The sequence below is a fragment of the Sinohyriopsis cumingii genome, chromosome 17 (genome assembly GCF_028554795.1).
Source record: "Sinohyriopsis cumingii isolate HCF-2022 chromosome 17, ASM2855479v2, whole genome shotgun sequence".
In the NCBI taxonomy this organism is placed as follows: Eukaryota; Metazoa; Mollusca; class Bivalvia; order Unionida; family Unionidae; genus Sinohyriopsis; species Sinohyriopsis cumingii.
This window is the reverse complement of record NC_142977.1, coordinates 11,345,789-11,358,529: the sequence shown is the minus strand read 5'-3', so window position 1 is coordinate 11,358,529 and position 12,741 is coordinate 11,345,789. Positions and strand designations below refer to the sequence as shown.

The 12,741-nt window shown below is 36.6% G+C and overlaps 1 protein-coding gene across 1 annotated transcript in view; it reads left to right on the top strand.

Moving 5' to 3' along the window:
- The first annotated feature begins 8,807 nt into the window (after positions 1-8,807).
- LOC149777742 (steroid 17-alpha-hydroxylase/17,20 lyase-like) overlaps positions 8,808-12,741 on the top strand; it is a 69,728-nt gene continuing 65,794 nt past the window's right edge. Inside the window, exon 1 of the mRNA XM_089938786.1 lies at positions 8,808-9,258. Within this exon, the coding sequence (XP_089794912.1) occupies positions 8,910-9,258 (349 nt within the window). The 5' untranslated portion in view covers positions 8,808-8,909. The remainder of the gene's footprint in view (positions 9,259-12,741) is intronic.

Sequence of the window (12,741 nt, the reverse complement as noted above, 5' to 3'; positions counted from 1 at the left end):
ATCAGCATGGGTTTTCTCCAAAAGAATTCATAAGATGTCTCATTGGTGCTACAGCTCTCTGTATCATCTTTTAAATGATAATATAGTTTTTATGTAAGCCATTGGAGCCTATGATAGTTATATTTTAAATTCTTTAATTCAGTGACTAGTTAGCACTATAGTAAAGTACATGTACAGTACGTCCTAGAAATTTCGTTCATAACAAGGCCAATTGCTAAGGTCAGATCAGCAACTAAGTCAGTGAAGAATGCCATGCCAAAATAAACATCACATGGAATTAGTAGTGCATTTGCCCTGTAGAGAGCTATCATGCATTCCACAGCATTTGATTTGTTCAGTAATTTGAGAAGGTCAGAACAAGACTGATACATTATGACTGTTTGCATTATATGCATTGTAAAATAATCTGATTTAATTATTTGAGAAATTAATGTGAATCAGATATTGTTAATTTGGTGCATATATAGTTAGTATATAATGACAATATACACAACTTATTATATTCTTCAGTTATTCCAGCTTTGTAAAAGTCAGAAAGGAACTTGTGATTTATTTATAATATTTTCGTTGGATATAGCAGAGTAGATAATATTTAATTTAAACAGTTAGTACTTTGAAGATTATGTGAATTTATTCAAGGATTTGAATATATAACTAATTCTATCAGATTATGCGAATCCTTCAAGGGCTTAAGTGATATTCTATGATCACGGGATTACATTGAAGTAAAAGCATTTGGATTAATAACTGTTAAATTCAGTGATATTATCGTGGTAGCAAATAAGCACTTTAGAACCTTCATTCAGAATACTTTGGAAAAGTTTCTGGATTAGTAAGAAGTTGGTAGTATAATTAGGATAATTAGGATTACATACTAGGAATTCATACATTTTAAGATATTTTTAATTCTCTCACATTGTTTGATATTAAATTTTATTTAAGTAAATTTATATTTTGGAAGACTTGAATGCTTGTTTGATTTTACCTGGTCTTGTTACTTAAGTTCAAGTCCTATGACTTAACGTTGGTCTTAAATGATGCCAGTCTGCACAGACAGTATGATTGCTACAATGACTATCTTGAAAAACATTGTATCTCTACTCTTCCTAAATGAATGGTCATATCAATATAGGATTTTCACCAGAAGGCTTAACATAAAAAATGGCCCCAATCTTTCATCCATTATGGTTGCCTCCAGAATATCAGAGATAGTTTCCACACCCATCAGTTAACAGAAAGGAACAGTCGATGGTTCCTGGAAATTCATTTCGGCCAGCGGAGTATCATTGTTTGAAGGAGCTCTTGTTTTACTTAACTTGGCTGTAAAGCCAAGTGAGTTTTTGCTATTAACGACTTTTGTTAACGCTTTGGTATTGCCTTTCGTCCATCGTGCATCATCTTGTGTCCATCGGCAACTGCTATATTAATCTGACACACTAATTTCAACCAGACTTGTCAACCTTGTAAATATGTTCAGGTTTAAAGCATTGCATGTTTTATGGTTTTGAGTTGGAGAAGCTTATTCTTATTATTCAATATGGTGATTTTTGAAAAAGAAAAGGCTTTTTTTATTTATTGAAAACAAATTGATATGCTCTTTCACATTTCTTTCTTTCAGTCTTGGTTATGTTTTCTTTCTCATTAATCCAATCGGAAGGTTGTATTCCTTCACATCTGTGCTTTTCCCATATAAATTGGTGTTTTCATTAGTCTTACCACCAGTCAATGACTCATGAACCAAGCAAAATAAGTAGATCAGTTGAGCCCAGGTACACATGCAAAGGGTCTGACAAGGTCTTATTCAAAAGAAGATGGACAAGAAGACTTTCATGACTTTACTTGTATAAACAATTCTTCATTATGACCCTGATCTGCATTAATGCATGTGTGGTAAAGAAAGTGACCCCTTCTGCATTACACACAGCTGAAGTTTTCAATCAGGCCTGTATTATTGATTGTGGCTATACTACAAATTCTTGTGTAACTGCAGAAATAAGAATATTGATCACCACTGCACTGATTTTATTTTCTGTGGCAGAGTTAGTCTGAAATTATTTTATACCAACTGCAGCAGAGGATATTTTTAAATTAAACAATTACCGCACTATATATAAATGGCAAAAAGTCACAGATTGATATGTATAGCATTTTGAAAGAATGTATTGACATATCAAATTGTGGTTTCATTTTACCAGATTAGTGAATTGTGCACAATGCTACAGAAAAAGATTAAATTACTGTTTCACTTAAATGTATCATAAAGATTAATTAGAGACTTGTTAAAGACATAGCCTGGACATATTGATAATTTATTCAACTTAGAAATTGTCTTGGAGTACCGGTAGCAATGATGTACCGGTAAACATGAATTGGGAGAAGAAAAAAATCCTGGAAAGTCCTTTGATATTGTGCAGGAAAAAAAAAACTGAAGCAGTTGACATTTAGAGAACCCAAAATGAATAAATACTGCAATGATGATGATAGTGATGACATTGAAAACATTAAGTGAATATAGTAGCCTAAGAGTGATGATCATCAAGAATGAATTAATTAGAGAGAGATGTCTTTAGCATTAATATATTGAGTTATGAACAACACCTTTAAATGAATATGAGACGTTTTTCGACGATGAAGAATCTAAGCAAATGATGCAATGTTGCAAGTTTTGTGGAAAGAGATTCACATGCAACGAGAAAAGCTATAGTGTCAATATACAAGGAGTGCTTGACATTTAAGAACATCAGATGTAATTGTACAAGTGGTGGTCATTTACGTATTGGTATAATACATTTTGATCATAATAATCAGCATGCAGTGATTTGATCAGATACTGAATTAAAGAAAATTATGTTCAGACACAAAATTATATTTGACATTGAGCCTCGGTTGATGCAGACTGGTGCAAAAATGTTTGTAGCTATCTTTAATCATAGATAATGAAGACAATTATGTGAATAGATAAAATGAGTTGCACAGTCGACACTTCTTCACTAAACTATTTCTTATTATTATTGCAATCAATAATACGTCTTCATATTATCAATGCATCTTGATTGTTCCTTTTTATAAATGGGCTGAAAAGTAATTTAATATTTAGTGAGCCTGGGCGCCAGTGCGAACCGATTTTATCACTTAAATGCAAACAGTTTTCTGAATAAACCACGACCTCCTTGGAAGTCAGCACAAAAGATTTATTATTACCAGTGCTGGAAAATGTACTCCGTGGACACATATCTTTTGCAAACGTTCTGAAAGGTAAATGTCACAAATGATTCACTCAACACCTTACAGGCAATCTTACAATCTATACAAACCGCGTGGATGGTGACACGTAATATATTCATTTCTTTAACAAGCCATTACAGATATATATCTCTGTTCCCTTTGTTCGCATTCATTTATGCAATACAGTTATATCAACAAATTATTGAAATTAAACATTTTTAAACTAGACTGTTGTTCGCATTGGCATTATTTTACCTCACGAATAGCAGCATAATATATCAACCATATATGCCATTTGTTATAAGAAAAAAATACTTCCTCTATTAACTTTTTACAAGAAAAATTAAGATACCATGCAAGTAAATACACATATTTTAAATAAATGTAAGCCTGGTTGTTACAGCGTTGCGAAAATTAACTTTGATTTTATTTTGATGGTATTTTTAATTCTTAGGAGAAACATAGAAAACAAAAAGTTGAAAAACAAAAATTAACTTCTGATAAAAAACATAAGTATACAGAATCTAGATTTCCAGCGAAAAATAAAAGCAAATAGGAAAAGAGGGAAACAGAGAAACAACTGAAAAAGAAAGAAATAGTGATGATGATGATGATAATAATAATTAGTAGTAGCGGTGGGGGTGGTGATAGCATTAAACTTAAAAGCTGTAAAACTGCATGCAGTAATACAAAGTCACCGTTGTTGCAATCATAGCGAAAATTCTAATTACAACATCCATGCCTGGCAATAATCAGCAGCAGTATTGATATAGAACATTTTTACAACAATCATATTTTAATCGTACATATTTTGAGATATACCGTTATTATTCTAATAGTATTCCCCATTTCTAATAACACCACTTCCCTTACAGGGCAACATAAATTCCTAACCTATCGATACTTGTAGATCTATTTATATCCATTATGGTATGTCAAAAAACTTCAAACAGTACGTTATTAGTCCCATGAAGAAAGGAAGTTATAAAACTGGATCAAATATAACTGTTATATTTCAGGCTTGTTGCTGGGGCCCTAGTCTATGTTTAGACTGGTTTTGCGGGATTATTAGGACGATGGTATTAATGCTAATAGTACTCCAATAAAAACCTCCTTTTAGAATAACTACGGTATTTATTTTCAAAACACAAATAGCTCTTGTAAATAAAAGATAAACAGTACAATCATCGCTGTCGTTTTCCTTCTCAAGAATACGTGTATAAATCATATTCCCATCTGAGGTCTATCCATTAATAAACATAACTGACGTTTCTTCTCTGTGTTAATATGAAACTATATAATACATACTTGTAATACATGCCCATTTCAATTCGCATAGCTGATACGGAATAGGATACAGATATTCAATCTGTTATTCCATATCGCACATCTAAAATTTCATAAGTTGTAACTACTTTTACAATTTAAAAGATTCAGTTATAGCCCACTTATATACTATCTTGAATGATTAATTGCAATACATTTTACATTATTCATAAAGTTTGTGATTTGTAGAAATGCAGTCATACGTGCTGAACATGACGGCTTTTGCCGTTGGAGATAATGGGATATTGACATAAGTAGCGACTGGCACTTTATGGGCACTTCACCGTACCTACCGGTATCTACCGCCGATAAATGAGAGTAGATTGAGGTTGAAAACAATATGCTGGACTGAATATTTGGCAATGGCTTCTCAGATGATGCTTGCGTGCACAGTGACACCAAACTTGGCACAGAGAGAGAGAGAGAGAGAGAGAGAGAGAGAGATACCAAGGACTTTGCGGCTACATTCTTGAATTCACAGTTTAAAAATCAAAGTACAAAGGACTCAGGTATTGATAACAAAACGTTAAAGCATTGTTGAAAATGCCCCCCCCCCCGCCACGTTTGATGAAAACTTTACCCCATGTTTATTTCAAAACTTAGATGTTTGCAAATCTGTTTAATTTAATGAAGCCGGACGGCTTGTACAATGAACCAGAAAATTAATAGTTATTGTTACCGCGTGCATACAGCACCATTGACACAATCGAGATAGGCGTTGTAAGAGATCGTAGCCGAGGAAGAAATAGCCTACCAAACCGCAGTGGAGGTATCCTTGCCAGAAGAGGCATGAAGTCCTCCAAATAGTTTTTATAACGCAACGCTAGGGAAGTTCAGTGTGGAAAACCCAAGTGGCACGAAGACAATGGATGTGTCGCCATTCTTAATTTTGGTCACTGAAGAAGATAACGAAAGCTAATGTTATTGTGCCAAAAAGAAAGAAAAAAAAAAAAAAAAACACTATAAAGAGTTTTGGACAGATGGAAAGATAGGCGGCGAAACAGAGTAATAATTTTTGGATTAATTAAATCACCTTGGGTCATGAAAGAATAAAGCAGATACAAAAGGCTTCATTTACACGTCGATTCTGTTGTTTTGGTCATCTCTCTCATTTATGTAGCCTACACTTTCACCAGAAAAGAGACCAGCACGACAGCGGTCATAGTATGGATGTACACTGCGCTTGCTAAAACTACATATATCACAGAATTTTGTGTTGTTGTTGGGTTTAACGCCATTTTTCAGCACAAGATAGGCTATACAGGGCGGCCAGTATAAACGGTGGAGGAAGAACCCGGGAAAGACTCGGAAAGAACCACCGACCCACGAGAAGCTACTGGCTAGCCTTCTCACGTACCCACATTGGTCGAGCCCGAGACTCAAACCCACGCAGACAGAGGTCATATGGCGGTGATCCGTAATGGTGAGCGCTTTTGACCACTCGGCCACTCGGGGCCCCCTCATCACAAAAATGTCTTAAAGATTAGGATAATATTGACATGTCTACAATATGTGTGTGTGTGTGTGTGTGTGTGTCTTCTAACCTCCTTTTCTACCTTTCTACCAGTCAGTTCGTCTGTTTTTCTATACTTCTATTTAAGTTGTATTTTCTAACCCAAACTCATCTGCTAATCATTTTGTGGGCTTTCTTGTAGCATGTTGACAACAGGGTACATTATTCGTAACCCAAGATGTACAGATATTTAGATGTGCAAAGTGCTCTTGATTATAATTCGGTCTTTTTCATCATGTTTGTATAGGGTTGCACTCCATTTATTGAGATTTCATTATGTGCACTTCTCTTTCTCGTGAAGGCAAATACTTGATTCAGTACAGCCACTAGACCAGAAAAAGCAGACACATTTTACAAAAAAGAAAACCTCAGCTCATCCTTATAAAATATATATTATATGATTATCGTGTTATTCAAAATAATGCATTATCACTTCCGTATAGTGTCTTCTCTATCTTGATTACAAGGTACGGCGGGTATTAATTGGTTATTCTGGCATGTTACCGAGCCTTTTCCCTTGTTTTTGACGCCATTTAATGAAAAAGTTGTATTTTGAAAATAGCAAAAAAAGGAAGCGTGTAGAGCTGAACAATAGCCGTAGTTGTTTTTGTTGTCAAATGTCCATTGTGGTCCATGATTATTTTGTGAAATTTAATACTCAGGGTGCAGCTGTGTCTAAATTGTTTTCCTTATAGAACTTATGCATTAAATGTGTAATAAAGTGTTATGTATTTTTTATTAAAACTGAATGTTAATTTTACTTTACTCCTTTGTGCTATTTGATGGACATACTTTTGGTTCTAACATCTGTACTAAGTAGACTACATTTGGTATCCAAAGTTAAAGATTTTCTATCTTTAAAGGCATGGATTAATCAGGTTATTGAAATAAATAATAGATCTTCTTAGAATAAGTTTAAATCGAGACTCTAATGGCATTGGAACTTAAATGTATACTCTCTGCAGAATTTAGCTAAACAGACGGAAAAAATTTCACAGCATTTACATTTGCTAGACTATGTACAACACGGTAGACTTTCTTAAGCATATGACATGTTCATACGAACAAGTTGTATCATACTTGTGGATAATGTCTTTGAATTAAAACAATAATCACATTAATCACAAACATTAAATTCCTCAAAACATAGGGGTGGCGGAATGCTGACGTTTTCCATTTGATGTTTCAAGCTGTTAAAAAACGAAAATTTGCACTTTTCTTTCGTACCACTGGAAACGAATAGCATAATTTGACATGATGTGCATTACAAACTGTTAATTTACAGTAGGGTTGTGTATTTTGTCATTGGCGATATACCATGTTAAGGGAGAAGATATAGGTATTCAACCTGAAAACCTGACTCTTGTCGGCACCTTCATGAAAATTATAATGAGAAATGTGAAGACATTAAACTTATGAGGAGCTAAGAATATATGTTTCACACTGTCTTTTTCTGACAGTAACTGCATTTTCTTATTTGTGTCTTCTTTCTCAGTTTTGATTCTTTCTCCTTCAAGAAAATAACGGTGGCTCAGTTTCTAGACCGCATGTCAACATTGGTGTGTCTTTGGGAAAGACACTATGCTCCCGTTTCCTCGGCATGATAAAACTGATAATGTGCTAAAACTGCAGTTAAAACCAACCAGCAAAACAACTTTATCCATCTGTTTTACTTTTGTTTTATTTCAGTATATTTTTGCTATTAGTTAAGCATTAATTTTGTTGGTAAGCACGTATAAAATAAAGTTTATAAGGTACTAATTGATTATTGTACTATTTTTGGCAGTTGTGGACCTTTAAAAAATTTAGAAAAGCAGAGATAGATGAAATAGTTGGATTAAGGACCAATTCCTCCCCAGTATCGCTATATACTCTTTTATTTCGTTTACGTCTTTTTGCAATATAATTTTAGCTATGGAATTTTTACTAAATTATACGTAATTTAGGTTGTTCGGTATGACTTTTACAGTCGTGGCTACAAATATTTGTTTTATGTCATCGACGTCTTTTACAAATACGCCTGGGTAGCGCCATTGACTCGACGAGTGCCGTGTCCTACCTATATATAATGTTTTGAACTGATGTTGACTTAATATTTTGCCCAGGTTTTCATTAGGATATCTAAATTTCCTCAGTCCATATTTTCTTGATCTGACTATATATTTAAGAGCTATAGTTTTGATATATCTCATTTTTATTAGTGGTTCTATTAATTTGGTTATATTATTGTTTCTGTATATCTCAGGCATTTGTTTCAACGCATACACAAAGAAATATATATTTTTCACACAGACTCCCTTTTATCTTGTTTTTTTAAATGCTATTTCAAATATTTTCTAATTTATAATGTCTAAGATGTGGGATATTTAGTCATCCCTCCATCATTATTTTATGAGTATTCGCTGCGGAGGTAATGTAATTTCCCTTCCTATATGAACAGGATTATTTCTTTGTCAAAGGTATCTATCATACTGTCCTTTAAATCTACCTAGTTAAACATTTATGTTAATATACATATGTCTGAGCGACTTGCATTCGATCCATTATATTCAAATTTGCATGTGCCTACATTTGTACGTTAGTTCGTAGTTTTCTTAATTGTGTTGAATTTGTATACTCTTAGATCCGCCCCCCCCCCCCACAAAAGTCACTCCTAAACATTTTACACGTGTCGTTACAAATTCTGCAGAACGACTAGACTCGCCCAGTTCTCTTGCACATCCAAATACATAAGTCGGTTATCTCAAGGTTAACTGACAATGCAGAAACAGTTGTGAACAAGTTGAAATCGGACGTTTTGTTTTCTATCTAGAGGGATTTATTTCTGCACCAAGGGAATATCAAAATGTTAGCAATATGGCTGGCAGTGATCATAGTGTTTTTGCATCTTCTCTACTCGTATATTACCAGGCTGTGGGTCAGAAATCCTCTACCTGGTCCCAAGGGATGGCCCATTTTTGGATGCCTCTTTGAAATTGAACCCCGTCGTCTCCACTTCAGCTTTGACCGATTGGCGAAGAAATATGGGCCCCTGATAATGTGTAGAACGCTTACTGCAAACATGGTGGTGATCAGCTGTCCTCGCATGGCCAAGAAAGTCTTTATGGAGAAGGGTTACTGCGATGTCCTGAATGACCGACCAGATATATTCTTTGCAAAGTATATCATGGACAATTCAAAGGGGGTGATATTTGGTGAGTAACATTTTCATCTTCGTTATTATTATTATTATTATTGTTGTTGTTGTTGTTGTTGTTGTTGTTTGTCGTGTTCTGACTCATTGTTTTATCTACGACGTGTTCTAGATATGAAATATATGTTTATGTATCAATCTTTTATTTAACATGGGGAATTTTAACATGGATGGAACTGTAGAGCGTCAAGGGAATTGAACATGGAAATTGAACAGGACCGATGCTTTAGCGTCAATGGGACTTTTAACGTTAAAATATGGGGTTTGCACTTTGGCGTCAATGGAAATTGAACATGGGAATGTCACTTGGGGATCAATGGGAATTAAACATTGGTGACGTCATAGGTTTATAGGGTCAAAACCTTTTATAGGGTGAAATGTATTTGTAGGGACAAAGGGTTGATAGGGACAAACATAGACATACAGAAACAAATAAATACACATCCAAACACACAGAAAAGAGGGCAGAAATATTCTAAAGAAAGACTCACAGATAGAATAGAGACTCTAAAAAGAAAAGTCTGTTGTATGGGTTCAAAACATTTATTCAAGTATATACATGGGCACTCTGGCCTGTGCTTTGGTCTAAGCACTATCCATTTAATACATAAACATTTGGACATAAAACAAAGCTATTTACGAGTTGTTTAGTTATTGACTCTAGTAAACTAATGTCTAAAATTAACGTTCACTCCTTTCTAAAATCACTTCATATGCAACAAATTTACATTAAATGTTCGTTTATAAGAAAAAGCTAAAATAAAACAAGTAACAAACAATCAAATAAGAGAAAGTTCATGTTTGTCTCTCTATCCGACACACACGTTGTTTAAAATCTGGTCAGCTACCACTTGTGTCCCAGCATAGATGTTTCCCATCACGAACTCCCTTTCAGTCGTAAATCTGCTGTTACATCCATCGTGCTAGGTACACTTATCGGTAAGCAGATCAAGAGCAGTCATCGTCTTCTTCCCATGGAGGTACAACATATGCCATATGAATAGTCACTTTTCCATCGGTGATGTCAATTTTTTCTCTCATCGACTGCACGTCTTCAATAGCCCTCAAAAGTTTGGAAGAAGTTATTTCTGCAGGTGTGCTAAATTCGAGACATACAGGCGAGTTCAAACTGTCGTGATACATAGATAGGTTCAAACGACCTCGATCTTTGACTTGGCAATGACATTTGAGTTTCTCTAACAGTGAGTCAAGTAGATCCGTAATGAAACCTGATACTTCCTCGGCTGGAACGTCAGACGCGAAGTCATTAAATTTCACTGTGTAGGTGTAAGTTGTCGTTCTAAATTTTCTCGAGGTCGCTGTCTGAGTCATTTGGATGCTAAAATACTCCTTTAGGTCTATTGAATCCTTTCCCTTCTTGAACGCACTTTGCTGTGACGGTATGGTGGTGAAAGAGGTCAATGATGTTTGTTCCTTCTCTTTTTTTCTGCGTAGAGTTATTCATCTTTCTCGTCGCTTGTCCTCGCAATGAAGTGTCGTTCTTGGAAGTTGTCCCTTTTTATATGCTGACCAATATCGATGTGACCGTACGGCAACGTAAAGTGATTGGGAAGTCTCACTCGCTTCTGGTACACGATTTGATAGACTTTTTCCAGGGATCGACTGACGATTTGGTGAGTGGGTAAACGTACAATCTTGTTCGGTTGGCGAGTGGTCACTTTAAAGTTTTCATCCTCTCCAGATTGCAAGGCTTCTTTCAATACCCCAAAGTTGACCACTCGACTGGTACGATAATTCAGAGTCAGTCCTTTCACTTTGCACTCCGTGTGCACTTCTCCTTGTTTGTCCCGTAATTTTTAGGACCGCCACTCGCGAAACTTAGAATCTTGTCGTCGGGGTGTTCGTCTGTCCAGGCTCCTAAACGGTCTCCTTCGATGTTAAGGTGTTGCTGACCAGGTCGATCGATGTAGATGCAACTGTCCGTGTCAAAGTACAGGACACGATCCCCTAACAGTTCTAAAGCTTCGTACAATTTTAAGCGAGCATGGGCTGTCACATAAGCCGCAATGATGACATTTCCAAATTCGTCGGCTTGTACAAAGTTCAGATCTTCTTCGTAATTGACTAAGATCAAATCCTCGCGAACGACGTCCACGTGTTTCATGAATTTGGTTTTTGTCGTGAATCATCTGGAAGTAGTGGGAAGGTTCTGTCAAATACTCCGTCTTGGGTAAACACGACCGTTGTGCCATTTTACCCCACAAGCAATTTAACATCACTTTGGCAAACGATCGCCTGCCTTCGTTTTTCTCGATGTGGTCTAAAGAGATGCCTTCTTGTGCCCAGTATTTCTCTTTGAATGTCTTTTGGTCTTCGGGAGTGTGACACCAGGAAGGATAGCCACTGGCTTCTTGCTTTAGTTTCAAAAAGGCATCCACGTAGTCGGCGAAAATGCCTTTCTGCGTGGGGTCACCCTTGTGTTATTGTTGTTTCTTGGGAAAGTGACAAATTTCGTACACTTCTACCAGTTGGTATCCCATGTCCATAGCTTTAAACAATTCTACGCTGACCCACGTCCCCGTCAAGGCCCGTTCTTCCTGGGTGTGCTGGCAAGGTTGATCTTGGTTGCACGTTTCGGCACAAGTACAGCACAAAGGAAACATCAGTTTGCCTTGACAATGGTGAGGTAAGACGGGATGGTACAAGTCCGTGGGAGGCAAAACTTTGCACTTGAACAAGCCTTCGTATTGTCGAATGTTTTTCAGGTCGATGTGTTCCGTTAGCAATTGCGGGTGTCCTGCAGGAAAGTGACAATATTTGCACACGTAGGGATACAGCGAACACACGTCCAAGTATTTGATTTCTTCTCCTTTCTCTTCGTCGGCTTGGTACAGCAAACAGGTGGCATTGCTCCTTCCTCCGTACAAACTATCCCTCGGGTTCAGGGGGTCCACCCACTGGTAACTTTCCACGACACGTTTAAATTCGGGATCGGTTTTCAAACGGTGATCGTATTCGTGTTCCCACATTTCCACCACTTGGTATCCTTGCTGTTATAACTTTAGGCGTCGCTGACAAGTGGCCTGGTACAAGTCTTCCATGGTTCGTTGTAAAAACTGATTTTTAGTGCCACGGTCAGGGTAACAGACGGGACATCCGTGAAATAAGCAACCGTTAAACTCGTACACGATCTTGGGGTTTTCTAAGTCCCAGCCATCGACCGAATGCGTTCCGATGGTCTTTTCGCCTCCTCTGTTGCGGGCATGCTGAATCCATTTGTCTTCCTTGTCACACAAGTAATGTAACCAGCGTAGGGCTTTGACCGAGTACTGACGTTTGACATAGTTGGTCGTTTGAGGACTGATGACAGCCACGGTGTTTTCAGGCATGAACCGTTGCCGGTACACTAAGGAACACGCTTTGGCAATGGTGCAAGCTTCCTTCAAAGGATCGACCCCTCCGTGTTCCATGAACAGTTCTCGAAATTTTCCACAGCAACGCCGTAAAATGTCCACGTCGGAAC